This window comes from Homarus americanus, unplaced genomic scaffold (genome assembly GCF_018991925.1).
Source record: "Homarus americanus isolate GMGI-L3 unplaced genomic scaffold, GMGI_Hamer_2.0 scaffold31037, whole genome shotgun sequence".
In the NCBI taxonomy this organism is placed as follows: Eukaryota; Metazoa; Arthropoda; class Malacostraca; order Decapoda; family Nephropidae; genus Homarus; species Homarus americanus.
This window is the reverse complement of record NW_024722227.1, coordinates 4,237,354-4,260,723: the sequence shown is the minus strand read 5'-3', so window position 1 is coordinate 4,260,723 and position 23,370 is coordinate 4,237,354. Positions and strand designations below refer to the sequence as shown.

Sequence of the window (23,370 nt, the reverse complement as noted above, 5' to 3'; positions counted from 1 at the left end):
TTACTATTACAGAAAATGACAAGCATCAACAACCTCGTTATGGCAGTGGGACGTTTCGTGCTCAAGATGTTTCATATATATATATATATATATATATATATATATATATATATATATATATATATATATATATATATATATATATATATATACAAAAACTTAAGAACATTACATATTGTTTACTGGGGAGCAGCACCTGTGAACCCCTAGTCACACCTATTTCCATCAAGGATAGTGAGGTTTCGTCATATGTGACTCATGACTTACAAGAGATATTGTATACTTCAACTGAGTGTGCCCACCGGACCCTCCCGTGTCACTCTTGACATTGACTCATACTTGGTGACACAATTGATTCAGGGTTTGTGAAAGACGAAATGTAAGATGCTTGGAATGCAGCATACCCGGATATTACACTGCGAATAATGAAAGATTTGCAGTAAATATTGTTCAATAATATATAATCACATTAGGTTAGGTTTGGTTGGTTGGGTTATATGCAGTCCTACATGATATTACGGTCTTAACCTTTGCATTTTGAGCGGTACTGTTTTACACTGACGGGTCATGATGATGAGGAAAAATCTAAATTACTATCGTGAGTGTACAACCATTTTCATTGTATTATGAAGGGCCACGGAAATATAATCTAAATTATCTAAGTAAGAAAATATAATTTGTTTCAGGTTATATTAACAGACCGCTGAACTGCAATATTATCGAATAGTCAAGGTGTGAACCCAGATAATCTGGGTACAGGAGAGTCTGAAATTTAAAGATATAAAATAGATGGCTGCCATTGCCAAAATGTCCTGAAAATTACACCTGATTTCTACTGTCATAAAATACATCCCCTCATGTACAGTCCTTGATTCCCATGAGTATTAGTTATGTCTGGTGTACAGTATAAGGTTAAATTTTCTCTGTAATACTGCACAGGTGTCTACAAAGTCCTGTTCCGGTTTTAAAACGATTACACCAATCAGTAAAAATATATAATTATACATTTTTGGGAGGCATATCATTGTTGATACAATGATTTTTTTCTTTTCTTTATCTGCAGTTTGTAATTTGAGTGTTCGGTTATTAACGATTGAAGGTTGAATGAAGATGGCGACTACACAGGATACAGCTCAGTATGTCCTCTGTTTTTTCAGCGGAATTACCGTCGTCAATATGATAAGGATCTTCCCTCCAAACCCAGCATTAGGAGGTGGTTTCACAAGTTTCAGGAGACAGGAAGTGACAACTCGAAGTTGACCCTAGAAAATTTATTCGCCGTACTTCAAGTGAACTGCAGCTACTTGTACCAAGATCAACGGTACACAAAGTAGCACACAATACTGTAGATTGCACTAGTACGCGTATAAAGCGCAAATAGTCCAAGTTTTCCTACCTGATGATAAGTCTCGGCGCTGTGTTGACATATTGCATGCTGGACTCTACTGATGAGAGTAACGAGTATACAATATACGTAAAAGGATGTTCTCTGGTGAAGTCACATCTCACGTGTCTTGTCGAGTAAATCCTCATGATGTGCGAAAATAGAGGACTGAAAACTCACATGAGTTTCGTAAACTTAATATTTGGTGTCTATCTTGAATGTTGGACATGACGTGATCCTACCAGTTGGAAGAGTTCCAACCATTCGTTCTTTTTTAGCATGTTAAGAAGAACTCTTCAGACCCAAGATGCTGATAGCGGAAATCTTCGTACAAGGTTAACCGATGGCAAGAGTGAAGAAATAAATATTGGCCAGCACGTAGACAATGAGGAGTATCAGTAAGATCTGCCGCGATCCACTAACTGCACACATGTTAAGGTGCACTGAAGAAAAAACAAACATTATTCTAACTATTTTCGTTTTGTTGTAATAAACTCTTAAGACTCGAACAGGACTTTGTCATGTACAGACGTATTACAACAGACATTCTTGATTGTCGATATTCTGAAGATTCATATTAGTTTCTATTGTCGGAAATTCCAGATCAATCGTTAACATATGAATTGCTGTACGAGTACTTTGATATTTCAGTTGAACAGTTTAAAAACTGTGAATATGAAACCAGTTGTAACTTAGTGGGCAACTCGGCACAAACGATGAGGCGTGTAAGTACAGTACGTAAATCTATGGCTCAATTTGGGCTCTCCAAGGTACAAGGTCTTTTTTTTTTTTCGAACGGGTTGTTAATATCGACAATATATACCTAGATTTTACCAAGGCTTTCGACTGCAGGTGGCTGGGGGCCCCGAGCGAGGCTAGAGGCTGACGTACTCCGCCAGGAATCACACGTTCGAAGGTACCATCCAGTTTCAAAACTTACGAAGTGCCCAAGACCTCTGTCACGTCTCTGATGGCTGCTATACAGCGAATATGGCAGTACCTTAATAGTGTGTGTGTGTTAGATATTAGGTGCGCTATGTTGACTTAAAAGATATCTCTAATATGTTATATCGCGTTTTAGTGTAGTTTGCAGCCATAAGGATCGAGAAGCAGCTGTGATAAGGTTTTGTTATCAATACATCGTAGTTAAGGCGCATGACGGTGCACATTAACCTCGTGGTTTCTGTAAAATATTTAAAATTAGTATTTCTGTACACGAAGCTAATTTCCTATCGCTTTCTCACACATAACAATTAAAGTTAATATATCCGTCTCTAGGAAAATCGTTGCATCATTTATAAAGTACGTGTTGTTACCTAGCCTGTACTAGTCCCCGTTGATAAGATAACTCGATAAGTGAGAGGGAACAACAGTAACGTTCACCACTACTTTGCCTCACTCAAGTGCACGGTCTTCGCCAACCCGCGCGCCAGTGTATTTATCGACTAGCTTACCACATTGCAGCCTAGGACCATGGACGCCAGGATAGGGTGAAGGAGGAGAGGAAGACGCTAACAATTTAAAGAAAAGAAAAGTGTTTGTTTGTTTGTTTGTTTGCGAGGGATATAAATTAAACCGTAACTGGGGAAATTTGTGAGACTCCAAGGGGGTTGTAAGTTCTTCTGGTGGACTTGTGAGACTTTTTGAGTGGCGGCGGGTGGTTACTGGAGTGCCAGAAAGTAAGGTGCCTCAGGGCGGTGCTGGAAGATGTGGTGGAAATGGACCTTGGCGTTGGCACTGCTGCTGGCAATGTTTGCCGTGGCGCGGGCGGACGAGGACAAGAAACAAGACAAAGTCGATGAAGTCGAGTTACAACGGCAAGAAAAACTTGCAAAGGTCGCCAAGATTTTAGAAAAGGAGGGAAAGTATGGTAAGTGTTCACACAGCACTCCACAGGGCTGCCAACATAGTGTAATAGAAAGTATGATAGGTTCTAACAGTGTTTAACAGGGCTGCCAATTTGAGGGAAGTATGGTAAGTGCTCACACTGTGCTTCCTTAGGCTACCAACACGAGGGAAAGTATTGAAGGTTCCCACATCGTTCCCCAAAGGCAGCTAAATTGAAAATAAGTATTACAGGTGCCCACACACTACTCCTCAGGGCTGCCAACATGAAGGTGAGTATAGTAGCTGTTTAAAAAATGCCCCACAGGGCTGCCAACATGATGGCAAAGGATAGGGAGTATGGTAAATATTCCATAATGGTTTAATATACGAGATATCCACTACCTATACGCAAAGGTAATTATTTGACACACTTCTTACAGTGTTCAGCTATATCGGGAGGGTTAATGACTGCAGGAAAAAACAACGTCGCTAAATGTTCATAAGGGGGGGGGGTGAGAAATGCTTAAGTTAACGGTATCCCGACCCAAGACTGTAAACAGGAGTATAAGGAGACTACGGTAGGTACTCTGTCACCAATTGTCAGACAAAAGATATGGGGAAGATGGAAGCTCCCGATACAACGCTCCCAAGATTAACAGATTCCGACAATTTAAACTCTGGAAATTGGACTGTCTCAATTAAGTGTTTAATTCTTAAAAGTATGAAGTATGTGCCCAGGGATATTACTGTAACTAATAAAATAGTTATGAAGTATGAACAGCAATAGAAAGGCAAAGGTACTAAGAGATTTGACACTTGAATGTCTGTTCCACGAAATTTCTGGACTAAGAGAGTATTGGTTAAGATAGGTCACTCAGTTACTCATGCCGCATTAAGTAATTACAAGCTATATTCATGGCAAGATGGATAATTATGTAAGATAGATACAGAGAGCATTCTCAATAGTATAAAAAACTACAGATCATTATCATGACTGCTTATGGAGACTATCCCACAGGGCACTAGTCATGCATTCATGTACCACTAGACAATGTCACCCTATGAGATAAATACAGTGAAATGAAACAAGACAATGTCTATTTTACAGTAAAATATTAATAATATAAAACTATAATTAGTATTCAGTTAACTATTAGATCTCCGAGTACACCTTCATGTTCACATCTACAGTATTTGTTCGCTCTACGTATGTACAGTATGTCAACGGGTAGGGTCATCAACTACAACAAACGTACTTATTGTTTTTAATTTAGATTGAGGTGCTTCAACTCCCAGGGTTATTAAGAACTCTGCTTAAGTATTATTTATTTTTACTACAAACAACTTAAAAAATCGGTCGGTACACTTACATGTTGTATTAATGTAATCAGGCTTTCAACGGCCAGGATCGTTTAAGCACAGGACACCTTAGTTTTAGTTTCTGCACTAGAGAGCAACTTTTAAAAATCGAGGGCGCTAGGCTTATGGTGTGTGTGTCTGCATCTTGGGATATTAAGTTTAGCTACACTCAGACGATGAACCTACGTAAACAAAATGAAGGGAGCCTGTGTCAAACATTATACATTAATATTAATTCAACCTCGAAGTTAAATATAAAACGGCTATACAACATTACATAGCATCAGTGCACATATCTCTCTTGCAAGGGAGATTCATCAAAAGGTCATTACTGTACCAGATATCTTCATATTACTAGTGACGGTATACTGAACGAACTAGCCAGAGAGGATAAAGTAGAAATATCACTCGCCTCTTAATATCCTTGAAAAATTATATCATCAATCAGTCAATGTCTTAGTGATACTGGCGAAGGGCAGGGGTACACAGACAAGATAAAGCTGATATTACACGAACCTTTCTGCGTCACTCATGTCATTATTATCTAGAAAGTGATGGCTTAAGCTGCCATCTTTCAGGGATTGAAACGTCCTCAAAGGGGTACACCATCGTCACAAAATAATTAAACCACAATATCCTCAAGGTGTCAAAGCCTCATCCTCTTGACCCATCATCCTCAAAGGGTTAACAAGTACAAATGCTGTCAACCACTGCTTGGCTGACCAGTGAACAATGTTGATGACGCAGACTATATACTTTTACCGGAGCGTTTATAGAATCTCACAGTTAATCTGACCCGAATAACCAAGCGTACGGTGATCCAAATAACCTAAATGGATCTATTCTAACACATATAACCTTACCTTATCCACAACCTAACCTACCCAGACCCAAAATAACCTTGCCTTACTCCAAATGACTGTACTTGACCCAAATAACCTTACCTTACCCAAATGACCTAACCTAACCAGCCCCAAAGGATCAAATAATATTACCGATATCCACACATACAATTTCAAAAATGTTTATCATCAAAACACTACTCTTAACCCTTTTACTAACGCAAGACGATTTGTTTCCAGCTCAGAGGCGACCCCGTACACAAGGGGTTAATAGATTATCTCCACTAAGATGTAAATTTTTAAGGAAAAAATCGATTTATGCGTAGAATACACTTGTTACATCAACAAGTTAATACATGACAGCATTTGCTCTTGGTTTAGGCTACGGTAATTATGAAGATCAGTATCACGGTGGATTATACCTATTAGAGGTTGGTTTTTTTTAACCAATATTGCATAAGAAATTTTGGATTTTCTACATTTCCTTCCAAATAAAAATCGTAGATATATTCAGGAACCAGTGCATGCCCACTGCCCAGTACTTGCCAACAGTGCCTAACAGAGACGTGATCGACAGCCCAAGTGGATAACGAGCCGATCAGTGGCGAAAAGGATAAAAGTAAAAAGTAATGATATCGCAGCCACCAGGGTGGAAATGGACCACGTTGTTGATCTTAAGTAATCTGTTTACTGCATAATAGTGGGAAAGTGCATCAGAGTAGAAAAACTTATTGGGTATAATGAAAACAAAATTATTCCTCTGCCTCCATTTCCTTGTTAACAAAATATTATCATACACACAAAATATTACAGTAAAATCGTCCAGAAATTTGGGTTTGTGGACTGTTGATCTGACGAGCGAGTCAGGATGATGAAGAGCTATCACTACACCTGCTCCCCTGGTCAAGGTGCGGTGTTCCTGCTTCTGTTCGGCATGTTCAATGCGAGAAAAGAACCACGAACAAATCCTCAGACCATGTATTTACCTATTAATGACAGTAGATGGCAAGAACCAACCGATACCGAACCTAAGCTAACTTAGTCAAAACTACACTAGAGTTAAATTTTATTGATTTATGTCGTATCCAAAATGCGTTTCGCTTGTGGAACTTTTCATCATTATAAATTTTGCCCTTAGGAGTGGCATTCTAGTCTGTTGGTGCCATTGTAAAAGAAAGAAAACTTTAATACAATGCAATGATAGACAGAATGTGGTCCACCACCAAGAATGTCTTTCATGTTTACTTATCTAGAACACGTCCTTTGTATTTATCTAACGCCCCCAAAAAAAAACTATCCACGCTTACATGTTAATTACTGGTATAAGTAAGCGTTTCCATTGCAAGGGTCTATGAGAACCGCTAAGAAACCCATTCGTTCTTGTTGATCAAGAGAACTTGTCCTTCAGGCGTATTTGTCGAGAAACTTATCCTGCTGGTTTATGTGAGGTACAATATTATCAACTAATGTTTCTAAATGTGATGTTCGACCCCGCCAATGTTTTAAAGACCAATAAAGGCCACAACTCCGACAAAAAAAAGTTGGAAAACTAATAAATCGACTCCTGTCAAGATATTTCTGACGCGAAAAAAAAAATCATTAAGATCAGCAAAGCCTTTTTATGGTGAGGGCCTAATAAGACTATGTTCCTTTAGGCTTGTACCTAAATAACTCGCTTATATAATGATGTCATTACTATAGCGCGTTTTTTCCCAGCTGAGAAAAAAAAGCACTATAACTCTTCGAAGGCTTATCGCCACCATTCATATACAAAATTAAATAAAAATAAATCCCTAGGCCGTTTTCTTTACAGCTCTTGATACATCATTGATAATTTGTCATACGAAACCAGTAGAGGATCTTCATCGATAGGTTTTTTTTTTACCCGAAACATCCGAAATTAATTAACCATAAAAACAGATTTGTAGTTATTTTTATTTTCCCGTTCATCAACTGCCAGGGTTATTAGTACTATCTACATGTATTAGTGTCTACAACAAACAACACGTAAGAAATAAAAAAGTTCCATTAATTATTCATTAAATAGTAGGCGAGGCTTATCGTTGTCTTAGTGAGCGCGTAGCGTTCCCAGCCCGATGGTGTATATGGTGTTATCTTTGTTGTCGCGTTATCAGTGAGTATCTCGCAGGTGACAGTGATCCTTCCCACCGGCGCACATACGCACACACACAACTATTACCCAGAACACACACAAAATTATATGCAACCGCAATTATGCCGAACAGTGTCTACAAGCCTTTCGCACCGAGGAAAGCAGCGTTGGCTGGTGTTTAAATAACACTTCAAAAAATAATGAAAGCTCATTTGTTGAACTTCGTTACAATAAGTATATATGAGATTTTATTAAATATTTCATTAAAATTATTAAAATTTGTTGCATCACACTAGCATGCAAATTGCACATCTGACATACTGTACTAAGTGAGGTCACGATGATAAGTTTTATTAGGCACATTGAACGACTTCTGAAATGTATATACAAATAGCGTAGAAACTAAAAGAAACACACCCATGGCAACACCCAACTTCGATCATGTTGAGGTTGAAAAAAAATTCGAGGCGAGTTGGACGTGGGAGTGAGGGAACACTAGGCTTGAGCCCCTTAGGTTATCGCTGTAATCATCCGTTGATAGCGATAAGATAACTAGTCCTAAGTGGTGCTCTGACTCACATATGATTTCCGTTACACCTATTTGAATTTCAAGCTCACCAGTCACCATGTTTAAGTAAAAAAAAAAATTTGCATTATAAATAAAAACATCGTTTCGCTGGCCACTGACAGTTTAACTGTACTGTATTTGCCCCGGAGAAGGTAGAAAGGACCTGTTATTTCCAGTTATTGGCAGGCCACTTTTTACCTTCGTTCTACAGTATATATGGTCTCCCTTATATTTTGAACGACTCTATCCTGCATTAGAGGGGATTCAGAAATATTCAACTTCTCTCTAAGTTCAGCTTAAGTGTCATAAATTTCAATCCTCATAATAAAAACGTATTTACGTACCCAAAAATCATTTTTTTATGTAAATCTAATAGCTAAGCACAAGTGTGATATCACCAGAGGAAATAACCAGTAACACCATTGTCATAAATCGCATTTTATAATTTAAAACCCCATTAAAGGCAACTTATACAGCTCTACATTAAGAACAGCCATTCAAATAATGTAACCAATAGTAACTAATTCATTTGTTTTAAAATAAAAACAAATTTCAGTCGAATGAAAGGTGTACTGTATTGGTTAATTGAATATTCAGACAGTGCGAGTTGGCCCAAATATGTAGCCAGGGTTATCAACACCCCAGGTACAGCAACCTATTTGTCTGCTTTTCGACTTTCTTACCACACCCCGGCAAGACACTGCCCGGCTTTACTTTCTGCAATACAACGTCTGACAGGCTTACGCTATACTAACTTGGTAATTTACGTTGAAGTAATTTTCATTCTCTGCTAGGTACACCTTGTAAACACATTGATAGTCTGATAGTCTACTACATGTTTTATGCATGTCAATCGTTCTCAGCGCCAGAAAACTCAAATTGGCGCCGAATTCAACCCCTATATTACATTAAGAAACTTTACTGTTATTTTTCTATTTTATAATGTATGTTTAATAAAAAATTAAACCTACTGCCTAATATTTTCATTCAAAGACTAATTCAGAAAGTGCTCATTGAAAACCCAAATAGACAAGAACTGGGTCAAGATTCTTGAAGATTCACACGTTAACTTTTCCTCTTAACTGGAAATATAAAAAAAAAAGTATTTATCGAGCTTACTCAAAGTTAAGCACAAAATTACGGTAACTTCCAAAATGGCAACAGATTTAGAGGTTCTTACGTTAACTTGGTACTGTTGTTTAATCGTAAGGAAGGACTCATATCATCCTATCTAAGAGTTTGAGTTATCGTACTTGTTTCTTTAATCAATGGCACTTAATGTTTTGCTTATATATTCGATGATTAAATTTCATTATACGTGTTAGTGGACAGTGTTCATAAGAATGAAAAATCAATGTTAGAAGATCAGTTGTTATAATGGCTTACTGCACCTCAACAATTAAGTTTTTTGGGCGCGTATTCTTCGTACATACACTACCATCCACAACCAGAAATCAAGATACATGTCCGATTAAGGGGTTCAGTGTTCAAAGTTGGCCTTGTATTATAACCAGATTGTGAAAAGATGATTCTATGGGTGGGTTAAGTAGTGTAATTTGTTGCTCGGGTCAAAATCGTCATACGTGGCGTGGCAAGCTGAGTCAAGAATATAACTTGGAAATTGTAATGATAATGTTATCTTTATTAGCCCCGCCTACACTCAGATACGCGAAGCTTGCACTACGCCTTTCTGCTGACGGTACTGAACTGGTGTTATGATAACACTGACTTTGCTATAATATGGGTATAACTACGACTAATAATATAAAAGGATATTAGTCTATATATACATCATAACAAAATGTTGACAACACGACCAGTTAACGTGGATACCTGTTGGTACTGTATATAAATGCTGAATTATGAATTGAGACATGAATAAGGCTTATGGCAGTGAGCACACAATGAAGACATGTTTAGGCTTGGTGTATTATGAGTAAAGTGACTGGGCTTGTTGGTTAAGAACACTAAAGGTAGGATTCCATTCACGCGTTAGCGCCAAAAATAGATCATATTGAAATGTACACGGTTGTTACCACTAGCACGGTTGAGTTAGCGTGATGCGTTTGTAGTACATTTCAATCGGTCCTGTAACGATTGAAAACGCAACTGCATGGAAGCGGACGAGGGAATCCCACTGTGACGTCACTAGTTCCTGTTTCATATACATGCCCTCTTTACCCAGGAAAATATTCTTTGAATTTTTCTTCATCCAAACTTAGCTCTTTTACCAAAGTATTGTAGGCTCCATATTTGGACCGATTCAGCAGCAATTTATGCATCCACCATCTATGTTTCTTTGACCGTTTTCCCTTAGCATCACGCATGATCTTATACAAAACCAGGATAATTAATAGTAAATCATCCTGTTCATATAAATAGCGTCGTAGCTTCGATGCACCGGAAGCCATCTTTCCTGTCCTGTTCCCGCTAAGACAGAATATGCAACTGCAAATGGAAATGGGAGTCCGTTTTCCAAGGCAATTTAACGCAAAAGCATACTTCAAACGCATACCACAAATGCATATACGGAATCCTTGCTTAAGGCTTAATTTGTTAATCTTAGCATAGCAAGATCACATCGGCGCATCATCTCTTAAAAAAATAACAGTGCATAGTTTGATTTTTAGTGTTCAGGAGGTAGAATCTTTCCGGGGATTTCAATGCAGTCAGAAGTGATCTACTGTGCTCTAACTGGCAGTGTGTGACTGGGAGCGTAAGGATTTGCCGATGGTTTTATTTATAAAAAACTGATAAGCAGTTTTATTTTTTAACTAAATTAACCCTATTTTGAACAGCGTTAGCCTACACGTTGAACTAGTGTATTCAAGTGCAAGACCACCAAGAGTCAGTAAAATCGATGCATTTCTGAAATACATCTTATGTTAAATAAATGCACCTACTGTACAACTAAAGCATAATAGAAATTACCGATAATAATCACACGACACCTATAGTTTAGTGTCGTGCTCCCCCCTTCCCCTCCAAAAAAATTGAGGTGAAATCTGGAATCCTTTTATATAGCCCTATTTTTATTATTATTAAACTATCGAAAACTTGAAATAAAGGATATGACCCAGTCTCACCGAGTATAATGAAAAAAATACAGTACTGCAATTAAAAACTAGAAAGGATTGAACAAACTTAAAAATCACCTTTGAACAGAATGTGCTACAATCTTCAGATAAAATTTTTGTTTTATTGGAAAAATAAAGTGTTCATTCTATTATAAGTTTCAGCTCCATATTCTTATGGTTTATTTACTGGTCCAGAAATTAATTCAGTGAATGACCTAATCTAACACATGCATTAATGAATCGCTAAGACAAACTAGTTCCTATCTTATTCCCTTACACGCCAAACTTTGCAAGTCATAGCTTGTAGTGTTGGATGCTCTTGTCTTGTTCAGTCAGTCTCCATTTATCAGTTAACCATATATTAATATTTTAATAATTTGTTTGTTATCATCATTTGCTATTTGGTCTCTTTAGTTTCCAGTTTCTTATGTCCTGCCACAACCCTAAAATTGCATTGCCATTTAATGCCAGTCTTAAATTATAACATTCATATTTCTTGCCCACGTCCGATGTTTCGATTTTTTACATAATCTTAAGTAGTTATCCCTATTTATTGCGTCTTAAGCTGCAATTACTATTAACTTGCCAGTTTTAAGTTGCAACAGAATTCTCGCATCAATCTTAAATTGTCTTCATTTGCCTGATATAAGTTATATGACCACACACTCCTTCCTCCTAATCTAATACATCACCCTAACTTTACCTTCTTTCCTCCGCCAGATCCGATGCGTTCCAGAGTAGCGCCGCCAGATTTTATACCATCGTCAGGAAGCAGCAGTAGAGCCAAACGTGATTTAGGTTCGTAATGCTTCATCTTCCATGTTTCCCCTTCATTCATATCCTTACTTGTAACATTTTATTTTTACACATTAATTTTATTAATAATTTTGTATAATTTGAATGTATATAATTTGTATTTTTTAAATTAAATCTACGTTCTCAAAAACGGCCTAACGTTTGCTTTATTTTGCCTTGCCTCTTAAGCAAGGTAATTCAAACTACAAGTATATAACTTGGCAAGCAAACTTTGTGCTATTAAGCGTCTCATCTCCCTGCCATTCCCCTCACAATAACATGATCCTCATTAACTAACTATACACCAAGACCTAGAACTCTTGTACAGTATGTTGGTAAGTTAAATTTTCCTTTTAATTGGAGATTGAGAATATACTTTAAGTGGCTGACTTCAAACTAAACCATTACGAGGGTGTATTAAGGCGTTATCTTGCCTAGGTGTGCTTTTAACTCCAGCTAAGGGAAAAGTTAAAGCACAGAATCTTTATAAATCCACATCTGACCATCTTTCAAAGCCTGCCATCATCACCCTATGCAGATCCAATGATGTCCCGGATGGCGCCGCGTCAGTACGGTAAGGAGAATGCCCCTTACGTCATCAGTGCAGAACGCCTGGCAACGATCCGCGCCGAACTCACGTACCCGTTTTTCGACACGGACATCTACGGCGGCACTGGCGATCTAGAGACGAACGTCAACTCACAGAACACCCAGGTCAACAAGCAGCTCACCTTCCTCCTGCCTTTCTTCGGCTTCGGGCTCAACTACACCTGGGTGAGTGAAGCTTTTTTGGGGGGGGCGGGAGGGGATACTAATATGTGGGTATAGAAAATTTTCTTCAGGAAGGATATTGACCTAAACCTACCTTATCTTACTAATACAGGTATTAACACACACACACACACACACACACACACACACACACACACAATAATTTGTTAGGTACGAAATTTGACTGGTCTTACTGAAGCGGCCAACATTTAATATTTCCCATTTTTTTACATTATTACTTCGCGTGGTAATTATCAAGATGATCGACGCCATTTTAACTATCAGACTTTCATGGTTCTTGCAATCATCGAGTTCGTACAAAAAATTGAGGAGGGGGGGCAGAAAAAAGTTTTAATGGGTTTTAATACCGGTTGAAATATTATAAAAGACTACTGTCATAGTCATTAAATAAGTTAAGAATCACTACAGTACTGGGCGTTTTATGCTTAGCCCATACCATCCGTGTATCAAAATATTTAGTGTTTCTTAACAAAACTCGGGTGAGAAGACCTTCGGGAGGGTATCATCACACTGGGCAAAATTTTATCATTCCCCAGAAGATAGCGATACCATCATACCCAAGTCAAGAGTTTCCGCAGGAAAACGGCATGCTTTCTGATTCAACTCAAGCTATTATAATATTTAATGTTGAATTGTAACGGTAAAATTATAAATTTATAAAAAAACAATTTTATTAAAAAAAAAAATTATTGGTACCAGCGAAAAGCTCACCCTTGTACTATATTTAAAGTCATTTGACATTTGTTTCATGCACACCACACACAACCATGAATTGTGAAGCTACCTGATTTTTTTGCTGGTAAGAGATGCTGAAGCCACTCCCGTTTTCTCACTCCTGACTTCTTCATCTACATGAATAGCAAATGAATTCTGACTGCTTTTCTCGCGAAACATGGCAGATACCAACTGGACGTGTAACCATTTTTATTGTAATTTTGATATGAGCGACGGCGGAATGAGAACGAGGTGGTAAATGCTAGTGTGATTTGGACTGAGGTATTTTGACGCAGGACTGAAAAACTGCAGAAATTTTGCTCAGTGTTATAAGTTGATACACCCCACAAATCGTGGTAAATGTTACTTTTAGTCCTATAATCTTCTAGCGACTCAAAAATATATTTTCCCTTTGTATTTTACTATGTTTTGGATGAATTTGACCTTCGAAACTGTCGCAACTCAACATTTTTTTAGTTATGACTCCCCCTACCCCAACAATAATGGGGGAACCCGTGGGAACCAGGGGTTTTGGGTGGGGGGGAAACTAAGAAACGAGTGATTTGCGCCAGTTTCGAAGGTCAAAATCATTCAAAACACAGCAAAACATAGGAAAAACATATTTTTCATCACTAAAATATGCATCCTAATCTAGCCTAATCTAGTTAGCCCCAGGTCACACTGCCTAACCTTGTCTGGTCACTAAAATATGGGCGGGTGGTATAAATTCTGAAATGGCAAATTGTGATTGTTCGTGGGCGGAGCTGTCCTGCACATGCGCAACTGGATTTCTGAAGATGACAGCGGGTCACCCGTTAATGGCGATATGGCAAGGTTAATTTCCTAACCAAAACTTTCGAGCGCCATATCTTCTTTATTATGCATTTGTTACTAAAATATCATAGAAGAAAATTGTCTTAGAATTTTCTGTAGATTTCACTAATATTGCCAGATTTATCGTAAGGAATTGTAGGACTAAAGTTAACAAGTACCCAAATCGTCACCGAGTGATCAAACTGATTTTGCAGGGCGCGTAATCAACTGATGATTTCCCGTGACCTAAAGCCTATAGAAACTTACCTCAGCTTATTCAGGAATGTTTAGACCTGCGGCAGCATCCAGAAAATTTATAGAGGCGTTCAGGAAGGTGTTTAATGAGATACTCCGCCTAGCAACCATCACAGTCCATTTGTTTTAACTCAACTGTTGTGTGTCGTGTTGTACCAGCATTCTGCAGCTGCACGTGAAGCTCGATGCCTCCAAATATTTTTAGATCTAAAACCAAATTATTATCTAAATATTTATTCGGTTTTTATAATTATGGTGTTAATTTGCACTTGAAAGTACGTTTGTATTTGTTTATATTTTCTCGTAGTTCGTGTTAAGAAATGCAGTCGTAACGAATATCCGCAAGGCGTCCGGTATTGTTATGATCCTCAAACTGATTTATCGTGAGTCTTGAATTTTATTGATTCTACCATATTCTTTTCACGGTGAATGTTACTTTCTGTATGTATGGTAAGTTGCTTTTTTACCCTCAAATTTCTCAAAGATTAATTTTAACAGTGGTGAGGTAGCCATTAATGCTTTAATATTTTACCCCGAAACGCAGTATTAATTTTATCTTGTCCTTGGGTGTTTTATACTCAGAAATACTTATACATAATATATGGTACAAACAAACAAATCCAAATATACATTACAGGTCAAAATAACAATTTCAGCTGCAATGAAGAAGGCTGGCGTTGACCGTGTACCTGAAGTACTCAAGTAACTTGATATGTATGTTTGTTTTGTAAATGTTGATCAACGGGTACCTGAACTAATTACTCAATAACTCTGTCATGTATATTTGTCGTGCAGGTATCACTCAACGGATACTTGGGGTTCTCGGACGCGCCCTTCAACTGGAAGCATTACCCCCTCAGCTTCCCTGTGCCACAGTGGCCGGACCGTCCTGATCCGTCTTTCATTGGACCCTTCTACTCTAAATGCAACATCGGACAACTGAGACCCCGCGACCTCGACACCAGACAGCCTGGATTGTATTGGAGGTGGGTCCTCACACACACACTGTGTTCATCCTGCTATCAGAAGCTGACCTTTCATTGCCCACTTCATTACTATTCGTACATATTAGAATCTTCTTTAGTGCCTTACAGGCCAGCTTTTGACGTATGAAAGATGAATGAGGAAGTTGCTATACACACATGGGTTTTAAGTATATTTTTATTAGTGTCGGGAATGCTTAATCTTGAAAAATGAATGGCTGTCATACGTGTAGGGGTGATTTGATCATTGTATATATGCGCAGTGTAACCATGCAAGCCAAACTGAAAATCATTGGGTTAGGTTAGGTCTAATTAATTAGATATATAAATATGTATATAGTAAAATCGTCATACAGGTCTACAATTGGTTTAGTTGTATATTGACATGGTAGGTATACAGTTCAGCATGCATTTAGGCAACCCAGGTTTATAGTGTTTTTTTATTGTAAACAGTGATTTTGTATACAGGTCCATAAAATGAGCACATTCTTTTATGGCCCCAAAGTTAGTTTTCCTACACAGTGCCTTCATCATACAGGTTGGCCTCACTTCCTGAAGCAACTGGGCTCGGTGGCACATAACATAAGAACATTAGAAAATAAGGAGTCTGCAATAGGCCGGTTGGCCTGTGCATGGTAACCGAAGTTTTTTTAAGATTTAGTGACAACCATATTTTGAAATAATTGATGCTGCTAAGTTTTTAATGCTTAATTTGTGTCTCGTTGATCTCCAAACATTTTTTTTGAGCACCTTTGAGAAATAACACCATCCATTGTTAATATCAGTAAAATGTAGTGCCTTAATTTTATCACCTAACTTGTATTATTTTACCATGGTGGAGTCTCAGCATAATTGTAATGATCTTCATTGAAGTTACTTTTGTGTTAGTTAAACATTGAGATACATTCATAAATATTCAATTCCGATGATGACTCATTTGTACAAACTTTGTCAATCCGACCTGAGTAATAAGAATGTCATGTACAGTGAATTGCGTCAACCTAAGCCATTATTGCCCGTGTCGACAAACAAGCTGGAATGCGGATCCTGAACATTATCAGCAGTGTGTGTGTGTGTGTGTAGGAGACGCCAGGCTGATATACACTACAGTAACGCTAGTTCCGGATTTACTTATCACAAGTGACCTGATGATAAGATAGCAGGTGGTTATCTTACAGTACATGTTTACCTCTGTTGAAATTTATATAAAATGTGGTGGCTCAAAAGTAAATTTTCAACCATGTTCTTTGTCTGCCACGACAAATACTCCTAATGTTTATGCATATGCTGTTAATTATCGAAATGCTTTTTTTTAGATTTCATTTATAAAGAATAAAACCCTTATTGCGCCACGGAATTCTGTTGAGTCCATTTTGTTATTTTAAGCGTTGATGTTCCAGATATCAGAAAATATAATGATACTGTCTTGTTATATTGAGTTATTGTGTTCTAATTATCTATGAACATTTTCATTTTCTACTGTACTGCAGGATGACCGAAACTAAATGACATAACTCTTAACCCTGGCAGCTGAGGCACCTTGAACAGAAGTTGCAGCCGGTCTCATAACGTCTTATAAGTCTAACTTAGTGCGCTAGCAGAGAGTTAAGAGCGCCAGCGGAGACTTAGTGACTTAAATATGTTAGTGCAGCCAGGCCGTGGTGTTCACTTAGGAATGATATCCTTCAAGCCCCAATAACGTTATCCTGTCTATGGTACTTACCGTGGAGCTCGTGAAGACTAGGCACGTCAGCGTATTTCACCTCATGATTAAACACCTTAATGCTAACAGAATGGTTAGGTTAGGTTATAATAGGTTATGCTAGATTCAGTTATGGTAGCATTAGGGGGATTACTCTGAAGGTAAAATAATATGGGGTGCCTAATCTTCACGTGATCCATTAGCGGAAGTGTTGCTTGACTGTGGGTTCCCCCAAATTAGTGTGTGTGTCTTTGTAAATGTATTTCCGTGTCATTGTAAGTGTATGTCCGTGTCATTGTAGTTGTATGTCTATGCCATTGTAAGTGTATGTCCGTATCATTGTAGGTGTATGTCTGTCATTGTAAGTGTATGTCCGTATCATTGTAAGTGTATGTCCGAATCATTGTAAGTGTATGTCCGAATCATTGTAGGTGTATGTCTGTCATTGTAGGTGCATGTCCGTGTCATTGTAGCTGTATGTCTGTCATTGTAAGTATGTCCGTATCATTGTAAATGTATGTCCGTATCATTGTAAATGTATGTCCGTATCATTGTAGGTGTATGTCTGTCATTGTAAGTGTATGTCCGTGTCATTGTAAGTGTATGTCTGTCATTGTAGGTGCATGTACGTGTCATTGTAGGTGTATGTACGTGTCATTGTATGTGTATGTCTGTCATTGTAGGTGTATGTACGTGTCGTTGTAGGTGTATGGCTGTCATTGTAGGTGTATGTACGTGTCATTGTAGGTGTATGTACGTGTCATTGTAAGTGCATGTCCGTATCATTAAGTGTATGTCTGTATCATTGTAAGTGTATGTCTGTCATTGTAGTTATGTGTACGTGTCATTGTAAGTGTATGTACGAGTATGTGTCATTGTAAGTGTATGTACGAGTATGTGTCATTGTAAGTGTATGTACGAGTATGTGTCATTGTAAGTATGTACGAGTATGTGTCATTGTAAGTGTATGTACGAGTATGTGTCATTGTAATTGTATGTACGAGTATGTGTCATTGTAAGTGTATGTACGAGTATGTGTCATTGTAGTTGTATGTACCGTACGTGTCATTGTAGTTGTATGTACCGTACGTGTCATTGTAGTTGTATGTACCGTACGTGTCATTGTAGTTGTATGTACCGTACGTGTCATTGTAGTTGTATGTACCGTACGTGTCATTGTAGTTGTATGTACCGTACGTGTCATTGTAGTTGTATGTACGTGTCATTGTAGTTGTATGTACCGTACGTGTCATTGTAGTTGTATGTACCGTACGTGTCATTGTAGTTGTATGTACCGTACGTGTCATTGTAGTTGTATGTACCGTACGTGTCATTGTAGTTGTATGTACCGTACGTGTCATTGTAGTTGTATGTACGTGTCATTGTAGTTGTATGTACCGTACGTGTCATGGTATAGGACGTGGCTCCAGGGTGTGTGTAGTGTAGTGTGAGCAACTCGGTGCCGTGTTATCAAACACCTCCTTGATAATACTCTCCACACCACATCCTCTCTCTCTCTCTCTCTCTCTCTCTCTATCATCCTCTTGTCTCCCTCACCTACCATTCCTTATTTCCCTCCTTCCCCCCTCTTCGTTTCCCCCCTTCCTCCCTTTTCTTTTCTCTTTTTCTCTCTTCTTTCCTCCCTCCCTTACCTCCCTTTTCTCCTCCCCACCTATTTTCCTCTCCTTCTTTCTTCCTCCCTCCTACCCCTCCTTCCCTCCCTCCTCCTCCCTCCTCCCTGCTCCCCCCGCTTCCTCCTTTTCCTCCCTCCTCCTTCCTCTCTTTCACTTCTCCCTTCCTCCCTCCATTTCTCTATCTCACTTCCTCCTTCACTACTGGCAGGTTGGAGCGTGACCTTCCCTCCCGCGAGGACCAGTTCGGAGTTGAGATCCGTGAGCGGGTCAAGTGGGATATCCGTGAGGGTATTGTAGGCGCCACCATCTTCAAGCCGAAACACGTCATTATCGTCACCTGGAAGAATGTCACCTTTGCCGGTGGTTCCGTCAACACTGATGCTAAATATGTCGTAAGTTTGTGTGTATGGGTGTTAATATGTCGTAAGTTAGTGTGTTTGAGTGTTAATATGTCGTAAGTTAGTGTGTTTGAGTGTTGTTGTCGTAAGTTAGTGTGTCTGAGTGTTAATATGTCGTAAGCTAGTGTGTCTGAGTGTTAATATGTCGTATTTTAGTGTTGAATATATTTCCATCTTGAGGTTTTCTTTTCATGGCTGACCAATTTGTTTTACGTTATTGGGACCACGTAAAGATTAGCCACCCCAGCTCATGTCACCTGATGATGATGAAGCTAACCTAACCTGACCTGATTTAACCTAATCTAGTTCTGACCTAACCTTGTATAATATTAATTATGACATCACCTGATCTAAGATAACGTAACCTAATTTAATATAATCTTTCATAACCAAACCTAATCTACCCAAACCAAACCTAACCTAACCTGACCTATATAATCTAAACTATCCTAACTTAACCTCCCAGATAGCATTTGGGTGTTCAATATTTAGGTGAAACAGGTGAAATAAGCTAGCGTGTCTAGTCTTCAGGTAATCCATTTATTGTGGTGGCATGTTTATTGTCGTTGAGTTTCATACCCACGTTGTTTATAGTGCTCTCTCTCTCCCCCTCCAGACCAACACCTTCCAACTGGTGGTGGTCACGGACGAGATCAGGACTTACTGTCTCTTTAACTATGCCTACATGAAGTGGACCTCCCATACCGAAGCTGGCGGCTCTACTGACGAGGGACAAGGTGGAACCCCTGCTTATGTGAGTACCTGTGTGTGTGTGTACCTTAGTTTCTCATGTTCCTGGATTGATGAGAATTTCTGGTTCTTTCTCTTTCTCCCCTTCCTTCCCTCCTCTATAACACGTCTCTCTCTCTCTCCCTCCTTCCTTCCCCTAACACGTCTCTCTCTCTCTCTCTCTCTTACGCCTATAATACCTCAATAAACTTAAGCAAGCCGCAGACACGAGCCCATCAGTAACACTCCCTCTTCCCCAGGTCGGGTTCAACGCCGGGAACGGGACCCGCGCCTACGAATACACTCCCTACAGCCAGCAGCTCTACATCCGTGACCTCGCGACCTCCGGCAATGCCACTGGCCTCCCAGGGCGACATATCTTCCGGATTGACGAGAAGATCCTCTCCGGCTGCTGCAGGAGGGAGGAACGTGAGTCCTGATGAAATATCCGTAGAGTCATTGTAAATACAGAACCTAACCTAACCAAGGAGGTTAAGTAAATTGTAATGATGATGTTGGCTAGTAAATTGTTATTGTTATAGAGTTATTATTTGTTTTTATCATTGTTGTCATGACTATGATCATTGTTGTTTTTATTAGTACTATCATTTATTATTATTATTATTATTATCAGCAGCATTATATTATGAGTCCGTTAGTTATTGTCGTATTAACGAAACTTTAACCCAAAACTCCCCATAAAATAAAATTAAAGTGCCTCTCCCGACCCACAGAACTGAAGGTGTACCCGCTGACGTTCTCACCCGAGCAAGGCAACATGCTGGGAGGTACTCTAGTCAACCTGACGGGGCCCTGCTTCAGTGAGAGCTACCGCCTCACCTGCCAGTTCGATACCACCACTGTCGAGGGCCACGTGCTCGACACCAATCGGGCCTCCTGTATCGTGCCTCAGCTCCTCGTCTCAGGCTACGTCGACTTTTCCATCTCCATCAACAGTGGACCTTACTACTGGAAGGGCAAGTTCTTCGTCGGTGAGTAAGATGGTGGACGTTATAGCAGGGGAAGGGTACTGCAAGGTGTGTGTGTGTGTCTCTGTGTGTGTGTGTGTGTGTGTGTCTGGGAAATGATACAGATGAACTATCTAGATGTTGGCTGAGGAACATTACAGCCGAGCACACCCGCTACAGCAGCCGTAGAATACATAGCAGTGAATGATAGAGAGATTGTGAAGGCTTTTGATTCCAGTTACCAGCACACATCATATCGAGGAAGGACTCACAGGAGGGAGAGAGAAAAGGATTAAACAAAAATTGTAGGAACAACAGGACATAAGTTTTCCATTTATATGTTGTAGGTTGTGAAAGTGTGGCTCAGAAAATTAAAAAAAAAAAGGTTATTGCATTAATGATTATAGATGTACAAAAAAAGTGATAAGCGTGGTAACATTCTAATATGTATTTACTACCATAATGTTACATGTAGCAATTCCAGATGATATTAAATGTTTATATAATAATTCCTTGAGATAAATGTACAGTATACTGTATGTCAGGTGCTACGAAGAGGGCCCAGGCTATCACTTGACTCAACCATGTGAATATTGTTCTTATTATTGTATCCACTCTGTATCTGTATTTTTCTAGTGAAATAAACTGTTTCATTATTACTATCATGCCAGAGACACCACTGACGTCGCCTGAGGGAGTATGGTTCAGGGATGACAACTACCAACAACACTCACCCGAAACCATGGAGATCAGTTGGCTGGCAGGTAACTTGACCATGAACAGAGACGCGCCTGTCGTAATGTCCCTCTGGGGTTACCGAGAGATCACCGTGCAGCCAGAACTCATCTACATCGACATCCTTGTGGTGAGTCTCGTTCGGCTGGGTGTTGAGAGAGACTTTATGATCATATGATTCTCCTATAAACTATCTTAGCCGGCACGATGGTTTGGGTGTATTTATGTCAGGCATGGGACGATTAAATTTAATTTAACTATTAAGTTAATTTTATTTTTTGTCCAGTTAAGTTAAGTTAACCTGATTTTTTTAACATTAACTATTTAGGTTAAGATTTTTTCGATTAAGTTAAGTTAAGTTAACTAGTCTGTGTCAAATTTGCTTTGGGGAATTTTCATGTGGATTAAATAACTTGATATTCTGTAAATGTTTTCCAGAAGTGTCAATGAATACTGTAGTTTGAATACCTGAATAGTGAGGCAGTCTGTCACACCAGTTCCTTGGTATGAATAAGTCTTGAGACAAAATAATTATAAATTCTTGACTTTTTTTATTTTTTACTCAACAGTTTTTCACATTTAAATAATTCTATTATTTCAGTATGCAGAACCAAGTTAGAATTTCTTACTTGAAAAATTATATCATGATAAGATAAGAATTCTGCATATCAAATAAATAATAATCATTAAAAGTTTAAACTCAGAACTTTTTCATCACATACTTATTACACTTTATAATGCTAAATATATTGGATACTCTCTGGGCTGGTGTGTTGTATATTACAGTTTTTATTATTTTTTCTAGGGATTTAATTGATAATATAATTAATCGAAGTTAAACAATTAATTTACCAAATTTTCGATTAAATTAAGTTAAACTGTTATTTCAAAAGTTAACTAGTTTAGCTAAATTAATTTATTGCCCCATGCCTGAATTGTATGTATGTTTAATATACCAGTTACACCAGCATAATATCTACTTTACCACTGCACTTCATCCACCTCACCCCCATCCTCTCATTCGTTCTCACCACCGCCATTTCCCTTCTTAGTACTGTACCACCCATTCTCACCACCATCTTCCTTCTCACCCCCCATTCACCATCACCTCCCTCTCACCATCACCTCCCTCACCATCACCTCCCCTCACCATCACCTCACCTCCCCCCTCACCATCACCTCCCCTCTCACCACCACCCTCTCACCACTCACTACATTTGACCAACAGGACGGGGTGCCCAACACAGGATCGTACACCCTCACCCCGACCGACTACGCCAACAACAACAACTACAACCAGCTGGACCTGGAGATGGGTCTTCTCATGATCAACCTCACCACCCCGGAGCCTCAGTTCGGGCTCAAACAATCCACGTAAGTCCCCCATTGAGAACCTTGGTGTTGGTTGGTGATGTGAGAACTCTTACTGACTCTTCCATGACATCGTTTACTGTGTCAGATTGTGGACGAAACTTCTGCTTCTGTATATCCAACTCTTAATTCGGTCCTATTAATAAGAAGACTTAGCACGATAACTCAAGGATTTTCATTAATTATTGAAGTAGATGTTATTTCCCGCCTCAGAAACTTTGTTTTTAGAAGTATAAAGACGAGTATAGGATATAGTTACAGCTCTGTAGCTGCCATATAATATTATGAAATAATGTCTTTTGTTTTAGTAA

At 38.8% G+C, this 23,370-nt stretch overlaps 1 protein-coding gene across 1 annotated transcript in view; it reads left to right on the top strand.

The window, feature by feature from the left end:
* The first annotated feature begins 2,739 nt into the window (after positions 1-2,739).
* Positions 2,740-23,370, top strand: part of LOC121862316 (protein mesh-like) — a 36,485-nt gene continuing 15,854 nt past the window's right edge. The window contains 10 exon segments of the mRNA XM_042360480.1: positions 2,740-3,254; positions 11,891-11,968; positions 12,504-12,739; positions 15,335-15,525; positions 19,067-19,250; positions 19,873-20,010; positions 20,246-20,414; positions 20,720-20,977; positions 21,625-21,818; positions 22,917-23,062. Of these exon segments, the coding sequence (XP_042216414.1) occupies positions 3,092-3,254; positions 11,891-11,968; positions 12,504-12,739; positions 15,335-15,525; positions 19,067-19,250; positions 19,873-20,010; positions 20,246-20,414; positions 20,720-20,977; positions 21,625-21,818; positions 22,917-23,062 (1,757 nt within the window). The 5' untranslated portion in view covers positions 2,740-3,091.